We start from the raw sequence: 11,986 nt of genomic DNA, 5'->3' as shown, positions 1-11,986 counted from the left end.
ATGGCACACTGCTTGGGGCCTGTGCTGCTGCTGCTGCTGCTACTACTACTACTGGGTGAGCACCTGTCTCCTCCCTTGGATCCTGAGCCCTGGCCTTCTGTCCTGCTTCTCAGAGGCAGGTCTGAAGGGTGAGAGAAAGATTCCAGGAAAAGCTGGAACACACAAAGGGGAGCCAGAGAAAAGCCTAGCAGTCTGCCCTGCTACGCATGCTATGTACACAATCTTTGGACCTAGCTGAAAAACACCCACCTCCTAAGTCCCATCTTGGTACCTCTGCCCCAGGTGCTTTCCTTTCCTATTGCCTCCCCTCCCCCAGCTGTCTTTCTGCCCCAGCCCAGTGCTCCGTTCCTAGTCTTGGCTCATTGCCCGGCATCTTCAGTGACTCACTGCCTTTCATCTGCTGCACCCTCTAACTAGCCCTTCTCCACACAAAGGAGGGGTGACTTTCTGGGGCTTGGTGTGGTGTGAAGAATGGGGTCTGGTAAAGGTTTAAGGCACGGGATATCTTGAAGCTGAGGTGTGCTGTTTTGAGAGTGGAGAGGAGGTAAGGGTGCTCCCAGAAAGGTAAGCAAAGGAACAGGTGGTTACAAGACCTCAGATGGCACTAGGTGCTGTTGTGCATGGCTGAGGCCTGGGCATGTACCCAGCAAAGCAGGAGAGCAGGCTGCTCTGGGCCTCTGGGCCTCTGGGTGGGGCGGGGAAGAGGGCCCTCTCCCATCTGCCCCCTGCACTAGTGTACTTATTCCAAGCCTTCAGAGTCTGTCCTTCAAGCCTGAAGCCACAGCAAGAATCACCATGATCCAAGCCATCCAATCCACAATCTAGGAAGAAAGAGGTGGCAAGTGCCAGAGAGTGGCCCTGCTCCCAGCCCTGAGTCAGCATGCCCCCCGCCCAGCAAGTCACACATAGCAAGACAGATGAGGGGCCAGGTTAGGCCCTTTATATTCAGACTGGGGAATGGTTTCAGCAAAGGGCTGGGAAAGGGGAAAGAGTCAGCTTGGTTTCAATGATTCAAGTCCTAGGATGGATCTGCCAAATCCTAACTTCAGGATACCATGGCTTGCCTGGATTCACAGGTGATGGATGGCACATGTGAGCACAGCTTGCTCTCTGTCTACTCCATCTGTTTGATTCTACTGTGGCAGAAGCCCTCTCTGCTTCAAGCAGGGTATCACCTGTTACCAGGTCATACCTTCATGGAAACCCCTGATGACAAGGTCCTGTAGCTTGCCATCAGAGACTTCTCTGAAATCACACCCAGCAGCCAGGTCTAAGCGGTTTCTCCAATGGCCTGAGTCTTTTCAGGGAATCCTTTTGCCTGGCTGGTGGAGAGGCTGGGGAAGCCAGAGTCCAGATTGGGCAGGATAAGTTAGACCCCCTGAGGGCACATCTGGAAGGACTAGGGAGGGATGACACCTTCTGCCACAGAGGACATGAGGAGGTGCAGTAGGTGGTTAGGAAAGAGGGAGAACTAGAAACCTATAGAACCAAAGAGTCTCCATGTGGGGAAAGAGTGGAAGAAGAGGAAAGTTCAGGCGCTCTATTGTGCCAAAAAGAAAGGATGAGCGGCCACTGTCCTCAGTGTCATTTCGGATAAGTCGCTATTAGCCAGGTCTTCAGGAAGCTTCACTGATTCCCCATTAGGGAGGGCCCGTGAGGGTGGGAAGCGTCAAGTGGATTCATCTCTAGATAAGTGCTGCAGTTGTGGGTGCGGGGGTACTTGGGGAGTTATGGGCCTTAGCTTCTGAGGAGGGTGCGGACCAGCCTCCAGGCATCCCATCTATCCCTAACTTGTTGCAAAGGCTCGCAGAACCTGCCGCTGCCCATTCCGTGAACGAGGTCCGGCCGGTACCAATCAGCCGCACTTTTGGTCCTCTCTCTGTCCCCGCTTGGGTCTTGAGCATCCCACAAATTCCGGGGATGTGGCGGGGTGAAAAGTGCACGTAGGGTGCACAGAGAACTGAAGCTTGCCCCCACCTCCACCAGGGTCTGCAAGCTCCGCTGGGGGGAACCGCTGCGTGGACGCTGCAGAGGCGTGTACAGCCAACGCGCTGTGCCAGCGGCTGCGCACCAAGTACGTGGCTCAGTGTCTGGGTCAGGTAGCACACGGGAGCTGCCCCCGCTCCCGCTGCCACCGCGCCCTGCGCCGCTTCTTTTCCCTCGGTCCTCAGGCGCTCACCCACGCGCTGCTCTTCTGTCCATGTACGAGCCCCGCGTGCGCCGAGCGACGGCGCCAAACCTTCGTGCCCGCCTGCGCCTTCTCGGGGCTGGGCCATGAGCCGCCCTCCTGCCTTGAAGCCTTGGACGCTTGCGAGAAGAGCCTGGTCTGCAGGTGCGCGGGGCGGGGTTGACTTGGGATGGGTTGGGCGGGTCTCCTGGGCTGAGCAGGGCGGATCCTCTTGCCAGCTCACCTCCCTTCCGCCCCACCCCGCGCAGGCCCCGGCTCCTCGCCTTTCAGGCCTCTTGCGCGTCGACCCCCAGCTCCCAAGACCGTTGCCTGCGGGACCAGGGCCCCCGTTGCCTGCGCACCTACGCGGGCCTGGTGGGTACGCATGGTTGGGATCCGGGCGTCGGCCGGGGCTCTCCAGAAGATGCCTCTGCCAGTGTGGGCCGATGACCCCTCCTTTGGGATCCCCCAGGCACCGCGATCACCCCCAACTACGTGGACAACACGAGCGCGCGGGTGGCTCCCTGGTGCGACTGCAGAGCCAGCGGAAACCGGCATGAGGAGTGCGAAGCCTTCCGGGGGCTCTTTACAAGGAACCGCTGCTTGGGTGAGGGGCAGGGATGGCGCGAGAGCCCGGGTGACCGCCTGGCTGGCAGAGTCTCTTTTAGAGGGAAGGAAACTGAGGCTTCTTGAGGCAGCCACTCAAGCACATTCCCTCCTCTGCTATCTGTCATCGTACCCCTGTGGGAAACGTGCCCCGCTGTCTCTGGAGACCAGGTCACAGAATCCTAGTAGTGTCAAGGCAGAGGTCCCTAAGGTCGGGAGGGGGCAAGAGTTAAAACAAGTTGCTCAGGGCCTGGGATTGACCAAGGGGAGACTTCTACTTCCAGCACTTTCTTATGTGCTACCTCCCTCCTCTGGTGAGCTCCTCTCATGGGGTCCTAATGTCTTAATGGTCTGAGAGTTAGGGATCCTGAGTTTGAAACCTGACTCTGCCACTTTCTAGCTGAAAGTTTGTTAATTCCTGTAAGCCTTTTTATGTTCATCTGTAAAATGGGGGTATAATTGTCACCTCCTATCGGGATGGAAGACTAGAGTAGTGAGTCACTCTGGGAACAGTCGTCCTTATTTTGTTATTCCTTAGCATGCACCTCCCATTTGTCCCAGAAGCCATTCCTTGAAGATGCCAGGGGAACTTGCTGTGCTTGGGGTTCCCAGTCAAGCTCACCCTGGACCCCTTCCTCCATAGATGGTGCCATACAATCCTTTGACAGCCAATGGCCCTCAATCCTGCAGGACCAGCTGGATTCCCACCACAACCCTGGGCAGCGCCTCTTACAGGTAGGTGCAGTCAGTTCCTGCACTGCCGCTTTCTGAGATTTCCCACCCAGACCTGCAGAGATGGAAGCCTGATTGGCTTGGGGATGGGGTGCAGGTAGAAAGCAATGCCAGGCGCCTATCTCCAGTCCTCACTCTGCTCCAACTCCTAAGGTGTCCTCCGCTGACAGGCCCCTGGAAGGGAGTTCCTTGCAGTCCATACTCCCTGTTCTGGCTCTCCAGTCCTTGCTCTAAGACAGCAGACCTTGGACCACAAGGTGACTACACATTACTGCCTGGGGTTCAGGACCATGTCTCTGGTTTATTGTCCCCTGAAAAGTGACTGGCTAGCCCTCCCACCTGCCCTTTGCCCATCTGGACACCTGTGTGCCCATGCCCTGGAGTGAGGGTTGGAGACTGGGGGCCTGACAGCAAAAACCCTGGTTTTCTATCAATAGTCATCTTGGTTGTAGGTCCCTTTCTTCATAGACCTTGAGACAACTGGATTCTCTCACTGGGGAGGCACAGGAGAGGGTCACCTTTGCAGAGGCCTCACTAGCATCCCAAGATTACCATCTGGACTCCTGGAACTCTAAGAAACTGTGTCAGCCTCCCAAGCAGGTAGCACCCTAAGGAATGCATGGAAATACACTCCCTCTAGCACTGCAGCCTTTGAGGGCACCCTCCCAGTTAGGCAAAAACTGCACCCCAGAACTAATGTTGGCAGAGTGATTCCTTTCCATGATATGCTGCTTGGTGGGCACCCCCTGGAGTGAAAGAATCCAGTCCCTACCCTGCCCCTGCTTTGAACTGGCACTTGGTCATCCATTTTCCCCCATGGTTTCCCCAGCACTAGGAATAGTGCTGTGCTCAATAAACCCACATGCACTGAGACTGACGTTGTTTTCATGTTGTGTGTGTCCTCGGGAGCCTGGAGACCAGTTTGCTGTGGGGTGTGCCCCTCCTGTCCTATGTGACTTCAGATGTCCCCAGAACTTCTCTGGGCCCTATCAGGCTACCTACAGATGCTGAAATAAATTAACTCTCAGGCCCTATAGTCAGGGACTTTTTTGCTTTTGTCCCTTTTCTGCTAGTTTTCAGATAAGGAAACTATATTTTCCAACTTCCCTTACATCTGGGGTGGCCAGATGACACACTTTAAACTAGTGTGACCCACAAATGCTACAAACAATGTTAAATTGCAGTCCTGGGCTGGGCATGGTGAGGCATGCCTGTAATCCCAGTGACTTGGGAGGCTGAGGCAGGAGGATTGCAAATTTGAGGCCAGCTCCGGCAACTTAACAAGACACTGTCTCTAAATAAATACATAAGTAAAAAGACATGGAGATATAGCTCAGTGGAAGAACGCCTCTGAGTTCAATCCCCAGTATTTGGAAGAGGGGTGGGAATTATATTAGTTCCATACCCAGCACTGAAAAAAAAATTTGCATTCTGCAAAGGAGTTTGGGGAGGGCTGTGTACAACACAAGGGTTTGGGTACTAATCCTCTGCCTGTTTCCTTCTTCCTGGGAAGCTTGGAGACTCCTGACGAGGAAAGGGTTACCAGGCTGCCCCTTCTGGGATCCTTCTGAAAACTCCAAATAAAAATTGAATACTGTATAGGAAAGCATAGGCATATACCTTCCAAAAGGATCCTTGTGCTGAAGTGGAGGCCGTTGGTGCCTTGCTCAGAGACCTCCTGGGCCTGGGCAACACATGCCCAGCTATGATGATGGTGTTGCTTACCCAACTCACAGCTGTCTCCTTCTCTAGAGAATCACTGCCCAGAAACACTTGTTAGGTTATATGCTGCTCCTGAGGTAGCTACAGTCCAGCACCGACTGAGGCAGAGGTATAAGGGCCTGGCCTGCCTGCCTCAGGGTGGGACAATTCTGTCTGCTGAAACCACCTCCTGGCTCAGCTCCTGCCCCTGCCCTCCTGCCTCCCTCATTTACAGGTTCCCCTAGGGCTTCATTGTGTGAGAATCCTGGTCTTGGGCTTAGCTCCTGGAGAGCCTGACGAAAGATGCAGTGGTTAAGTACAGACCATACCAAAACTTAGGCCTAGGGCTGTCCAGGCCAAAACAGCAGCTCTGGGAATGGGTGTGCACATTGCAACTCAAACCAAACCCCCAGGCTGCTTGCTGAGACTGTCATTCAGCTCCCAGCTTCAGCCAGGATGCTCCTGATTATAACATTAATTCAAAGTGGTTTGAGCATGTGCCTGAGCAACCCAGGCTTTAGGCACAGCTGTCTCCAGGTTTAAATTATATTGCCTCGGTCAGTCTTCCTGGTGGCTTTCCTCTGCCATCAGACAGGCCCTTGCCAAGAGGTAGGTAGGATTCCAGTGTCCCAGGTTTACTAGCAGTCCCTACAGAGAAAAGTACCCTTTTCCCAGCATTCATGGGCTGTCCCAGGCAGCACTTTGATGGACCAAGCATGAGTTGTGGGTTTCTTTCTATGGCCTGGAGCATGATATTAGCCTAGGGTCATCTTGATTTTTAAATAAACAGAAGGTGTTGGGCAGAGCAAAGCTGAGTTCAACCTGTTCTCCCCTCATAAAGAAGAGGGAGTTGGGTGCAGTGGTGCACAGCTATAATTGGGAGGCTGAGGCTGGAGGACTGCAAGTTCTAGGCCAGGTTCAGCAACTTAGTGAGACCCTGTCACAGAAGTGAAAAATAAAAAGGGCTAGGGATATAACATAATGGTAGAGCATCCCTGGATTCAATGGTCAATTCCCAGTACAGAACACTGTTAGAGTCTGTAAACAAGTCAGGATGGCGCCTGGAAAATGTTAGAGTCTGTAAACAAGTCTGGATGGCGCCTGGCAAAATGCCAGAGGGAATGGTTTGTGAAGTAACACCAGCAAGCCATTACGTGTGGAGATTCCTTATTGGTTGACTGATGTATCTAGTTTATGCTAATTAAGATAAGCTGTGTGGAATGTATAAATACCGCTCTTGTCCTACAATAAACGGCTTCCACTCCTGCTGTATCAATCTACACAAGTTGTTCGTCACCCCCCGGTTATTTTGCTGCAGCCGGACTGCGGCAGAACACACAAACAAAAAGGAGAAGAGGAGGGAATTCTCCCTTTCCACACACCTGCATGAGAATGGATACCTGTACCTGGATTGGGGAGACAGGGTGTGTTGGGGGATGGGATCGTGAAAGCATCACCCTGCTCTGTTCACTGCAATCACACGGTGGCCCAAATGAAGAATTAAACATCTGCTAATGATTTCCTTATGTGAAGGTGTGTGAAACCCTGCCCCATTTTCAACTTGGAGTAAAACGTAGACATTTTAAAAGAGTAGAAATGACTCCAAATAAAAGTAAAATACTGTATAGGAAAGCATAGGCATATACCATCCAAACAATTGGGCAGATGAAGCAAATAGAACCTATTTGAAAATTGTAAAAGTGTTCCATTGCTGCCACCGGTCCCAAAGGTGCCCATGTCCTACTCCCCAAAAACCTGCAAATGTCACCAGAGAGGCAAAAGAGTGTTTAACCTTATATGGCAAAAGATGTGATTAAGTTATGGATCTTGAGAGGAGGGTCTTATCCTGGACCAGCCTAGTAGGCACTACATGCTATTCCACCTCTCCTAACAGCCATGCAGAGAGGGACTAGATACAGACAGAGGAACAGGCAAGGTGAAGCCATGCAGAGGTCAGAGGGATGCAGCCACAAGCCCATGGATGTCAGGAGCACCAGAACCTAGAGGCAAGGCATGGATTCTCCCCAGAGCCTCCAGAAGGAGCAAGTTCCTGCCAATACCTCAGTTTCAGATGTCTGACCTCCAGAATTGTTGAGAATAAATATCCATTGTTTTAAGTCATCAAAACTGTGGTAATTTGTTACAGTTGCCCTCAGGAAACCAGTAAAGTTGCCTAAACTTGTTAGAGTTTGGATTTTGTTACTTCTACCTAAAAAGGTTCTGGTTTGTGCACTGGTATTAAGTTTGGCTCAAAACCTCAAGGCTGATTCCAGCAGCGGCCCCCACCCCACATGTGAGCCACCATGTCCTGCCAGGCAGCTGTCACTGTCATGTACATACTGTCAGAGACTGAAGTCCTGACTAGGGACTATATCTGCACACCCGCCCCCAGGAACTGGGTCTCTATTACCTGTTGCCAATATTGATTCCCCAGCCAGCAGGTGACTGGAGCTGGGGCTGAGGCAGAAAGGCAGGTGCTGGAAGCTCTGTGGATTTGTTGGTGGAAACTTCATGCCTCATGAATGCCTTTCTGGCTTGAAGCCCAGCATCTAAGTGCACAGTTCATGTGGAAACCACTCACTGCCACTCCTCCCCAGGGGAGTCAGGCCAGGCCAAGCTCACATTTTTTGCAGGAAGCGTGAACACTGGCCAATGAAATTTCCAGAAGACCAGGTCAGAGACCGTGCAGGACTTCCTGAGTGGTCCCCCATGTAGACAGCAGCTTGCCATAAAACTTGGCATGCCCATAAATGTGGCAGGGACAGGGCCCCACTTTACTGGCCTGCAAAGGTCTGCAATGAAGGAGGTCTTGTGTGACTGTTCTGCCAGAGACATGTCAGTCCACACCCAAGTGAGCCTCCAGACAAAGGCAGAAGATACAGAGAGAAAAATTAGGATGAGTATCCACATAAAAATATAAAACACACAAATTCAAGGGACTGGAGATAAGGACAGGAATTAAGCAAAGAGCAGGAAAGGCTTACAAATGGCCCTGCAGCACAGCCAAGTCAGCACACTTAAGTCACTGGGATCATCTGGTCTAACCCTTTTCTTGTGTCGGGGACAAAGAGAAGAAGGAAATCTTACCAGGCATGTTACATAGCTCCTAATATATGGCTATGAGGTATGTGTTCAGATGTGACCTGTGCATCTGTGTGGGGATGTGGAGTCAAAATGCCATTGCTATTCTATTTTCCAAGAATAATGATCAGCTCTTGGTAAAGCTTTTAAGAAAACAAACTTCAGTATTCTCTTGATTTATAAGTAGTTTAGTTGTTTTTCTCAAAAACTGCAGATTAAACCAGCCCTCAAATACTTTGTGTATAGGTGTATTTATCTGTTTCTAAAATAATTAGAAATAGATATTTTTTCATCTTCACAAATAGCCAGCAAGACATTTGAAAGTTGGGCAAGAGGTGAGTGGGTCAATTCCTTGTTACATGGGAGAGTCTCACACCCATCACAGCCTGCCCACTAAATTACACTGGTACTTTCCTTGTCAGCAAGTCAAAACCACCACCTATATCTAAAAAGTCCCCTAGGGGCAGCTGCCTGGTGAGTACCTGGACCCACGAGGCATGCTGCCACTCAAGGCCCCTGCACCTGCTGCTCCCTGTTTGGAATGCTCTTCTATCAAACATCTGTACTCCCACTTCCTCCATTCAGCTCTCTGCTCAGCTGTCACCTTATCTGAATGGCCCTCCCCAGCCACAGTATGTTAAGTAGTAATTCCCCCAGCACTTTCTATACCAACCCTCCTTTTACCTCTTTTCACAGAACTTATCATTTGACTTTCTTTTTTTTTTGCGTGGGGAGGGTACTGGGGATTGAACTCAGTGGCACTCGACCACTGAGCCTCATCCCCAGCCCTGTTATGTATTTTATTTAGAGTCAGGGCCTCGCTGAGTTGCTTAGTGCCTTGCTTTTGCTGAGGATGGCTTTGAACTCAAGATCCTCCTGCCTCAGCTTCTTGAGCTGGTTTCATTTGACATTTTGTTTATCATCATCTGCCCCACTAGAATCTAAACTCTTCAAGGACAGGGAGTTTGTCCATTGTTGAGAGCCACAGCCGAAGGGGCCCCAGCAAACTTCCAGCTGCCGGCTGATGATTGGCTCACAGCGGCCCCAGCAACATCTAGCTGATTGGCTCCTCTGCGGTGATGCTCATTGGGCTGTTTCCCTGCCCTTTCAGACCACGGAGCTGCTCATTGGGGGACTTTTTTGGCTCCGCCCACGTGACCCAGCCAATCGGCCTCAAGAGCAGGAGGATTGTGGGAGGGGGAGAGAAGCTTGTGTGGGAGAGAGAGGCTTGTGGAAAGCCAGTGGTGGCAGTTGAGGCTCTGAGGGTTTTTCTGAGAGGCTGTTTTGTTTGGCGTGTGTGGTTCTAAAAATAAAGTTAGTTTCTTTTGACAAGTGGCTCCTGATTGTGCCCAGCCAGACTGCGGCAGTCCATTTTGTTCAGTGCAAAATATCTGGCCCTTTGTGCTCAGTATATAAAAAAATTCAATGACTTGATGAATAAATCTAGAGGAATAATTAACTAAAATGGGTAGGGAAAAAAAGATAACTGATTCCACTACTTTTAGTTGATAGTGCCATTCCACAAAGTCTTGAGGACTCCTTCCATCTTCCACATGAGCCCTTGATATTGATAATGAAAGAGATACATTCTGAAGAGCCCTGACAAGGAAGTGAACACATCATTGGCATAGACTTTTCACCTGGCCACACCCAGATGCCAGGGGCCTGGGCAGCACAAGTGAAGCTGGGGTCACAAGAAGAGGAAATGGGGTGGTAGCATCTAGCCAGTCTCTGGTGCAGTTTGCTATTCTGTCATCAAAACTCATTTTATTGTTCCTGCCTCACCATGAACACAGGCACCCCTCCTAGAGGGACAAGGTCCCATCCCATCCAGACCTAAAGGTGATGCAGTCTCTCTCATTAACTAACAACTTATCCATTTCACTTCCCAACAGGTAGGACTGAGGAGGCAGGGCACCCTCATAAACTACCTCAGGCAGGAAGGAGGGTGGCTGACAGAGCAATCACTGGTCTGCAGCACCTTTCAGATCCTTCTGGATCCTGCCCTTGGGTGGGGGTAAGTCCTTGCTCAGGCCCAGTTCTGCTCTCTGGGCCACATTTAGGATGGCATTGAGTTGTAAGCCCTCCCTGTATCCAACTTTCACAATTGTCTTCCTATCTTAACAGTGATTTTAAGATTTCCTCAATAGTCACAGGGTTTTGTTTTTGTTTTAAAGACTATACTAATGGTTTCTTAAACTTACTAGATGTGGGGGGTTTTGTTTGTTTTTTCAGTGCTGGGAAGAAAACCCAGGGCCTCAGGCATGCAAGGCAAATGCTCTACCATTGAGCTTCCTTATTCACCTATCTCTCCCTCAAAATGTTGGCCTGAGGGTTAGCAGGCTTATGCTGGGGAGACTATGGCCTCCATCTACTTTTCACCACAAGGCCTAGACACTGTGTTCAACTAAGTCTCATGAACTTTGTTGCTCAGCTGTTTGGAGACTAGCAGTTGGCTTTTCCTGCACTGTAAGGCCCTGGACTTCAGTGCTCTCTACCTCTTTTACATCCTGCTTATAAACTGGTTAATTTCTCCAGAACTCAACTCTTCCTTATGATGTCTCACCCAAAGCAGCCAGTAACAATCCACACATGCCACATTTTTTTTTTCCCCTCAAACTGAAAACTCAGTAGACATTTGGTTTGCTTTCCAAATTACTTAACATAATAGCCTTCCTTAGTGTTATGGCAGTGACCTCTAGACTGTCCTGCCTATTGCATCTGTTTCTCACTGCACACTACCTGGTCACTAAACAAATGCCAAAAGGCTACAGTGCATCATACTTCAAGATACAGATTTGTGTCTTAGTAAGAAAAACAGTTTTAACAAAGGCCCTAATCTTGGTAGAAGTTTGCCTTTCAGTGATGGAAAGACCAGCATGGATCTTGCTGAGCAGGTGGTTTGCATCTAAGGAGGTGACTCAAGAACCCACGTTCATTCTAACATGTGACCTCCAGGGAGAGTTCCACATGAGAGCACTTCAAATGGTGGAAATGGTGTTATCACTTCTTCCAACATTTTACCAGCCATGGCTCAGTTGGCCCCAACCAATTAGGTTGGCCCTTGGAACTTGTGGGGAGGGCAGGTAGCTGCCAACAGTTTCTGACAGGATGAAAATCTGGCAGAAACAATGCTGTATGTTCACCAAACCTGTCAGATTTTGCTCTTGTACCTACAGATTTAGCAGTCTGGAAAACCTAGAGAGCTACTGAGGTGCCCATGAGGAGATGGAGATGGAGAAAGGGGCAGCAGGAAGCAGCATGTGGGTAGCAGAGGGAATCAGCAAGGCCCGCACAGCTGGACTCCAGGAAGGTGACACTGACTGCTCAGGCCTGGCAGAGCTGCACTGCAGGCACGCACAAGCTGCTGCCTGGGGCTCCCCAAGTGCTGAATTTAACCCAGAAGCACGAGAGGTGCCCCATTGTCAGTTTTACACGTCACCTTCATGACTGCCAAATGCTTCCTCGGAGGCAGTGTGAAAACTGGTAACATTTATTTTTTATTTTTATTTTTTAAAATTTTTATGTGGTGCTGAGGATCAAATCCAGGACCTCATACATGCTAGGCAAGTGCTGTACCACCAAGCCACATCCCCAGCTCCTGAAAACTGGTAACATTTTAAACATTTTTTTTTTCTTAAGGTTCTCATGTCCAAAATGTCAATAAACAAAACCAAAACTAAACATTCAGAATAAAAC

The 11,986-nt window shown here is 50.3% G+C and overlaps 1 protein-coding gene across 1 annotated transcript; it reads left to right on the top strand.

Moving 5' to 3' along the window:
• On the top strand, positions 1 to 4,378 carry Gfra4 (GDNF family receptor alpha 4). Its single transcript, XM_048810560.1, has 7 exons — positions 1 to 55; positions 1,987 to 2,332; positions 2,437 to 2,546; positions 2,640 to 2,774; positions 3,417 to 3,508; positions 3,676 to 3,762; positions 3,958 to 4,378. The coding sequence occupies exons 1-7, from the start codon at positions 1 to 3 to the stop codon at positions 4,078 to 4,080; spliced, it is 948 nt and encodes a 315-aa protein (XP_048666517.1). The 3' UTR covers positions 4,081 to 4,378.
• Positions 4,379 to 11,986: the final 7,608 nt, after the last annotated feature.

The sequence above is a fragment of the Marmota marmota genome, unplaced genomic scaffold (genome assembly GCF_001458135.2).
Source record: "Marmota marmota marmota unplaced genomic scaffold, marMar, whole genome shotgun sequence".
NCBI lineage: Eukaryota > Metazoa > Chordata > Mammalia > Rodentia > Sciuridae > Marmota > Marmota marmota.
Note: the sequence above shows the minus strand (reverse complement) of the source record. Positions and strands in the feature narration are given on the sequence as shown.

Coding starts and splice junctions, on each gene's coding strand:
- Gfra4 (XM_048810560.1), top strand. CDS start 1: ATGGCACACTGCTTGGGGCCTGTGCTGCTGCTGCTGCTGCTACTACTA. Junction 2,775..3,416: donor TACAAGGAACCGCTGCTTGG/GTGAGGGGCAGG, acceptor CTTCCTCCATAG/ATGGTGCCATACAATCCTTT. Junction 3,763..3,957: donor AGCAGACCTTGGACCACAAG/GTGACTACACAT, acceptor TCTTGGTTGTAG/GTCCCTTTCTTCATAGACCT.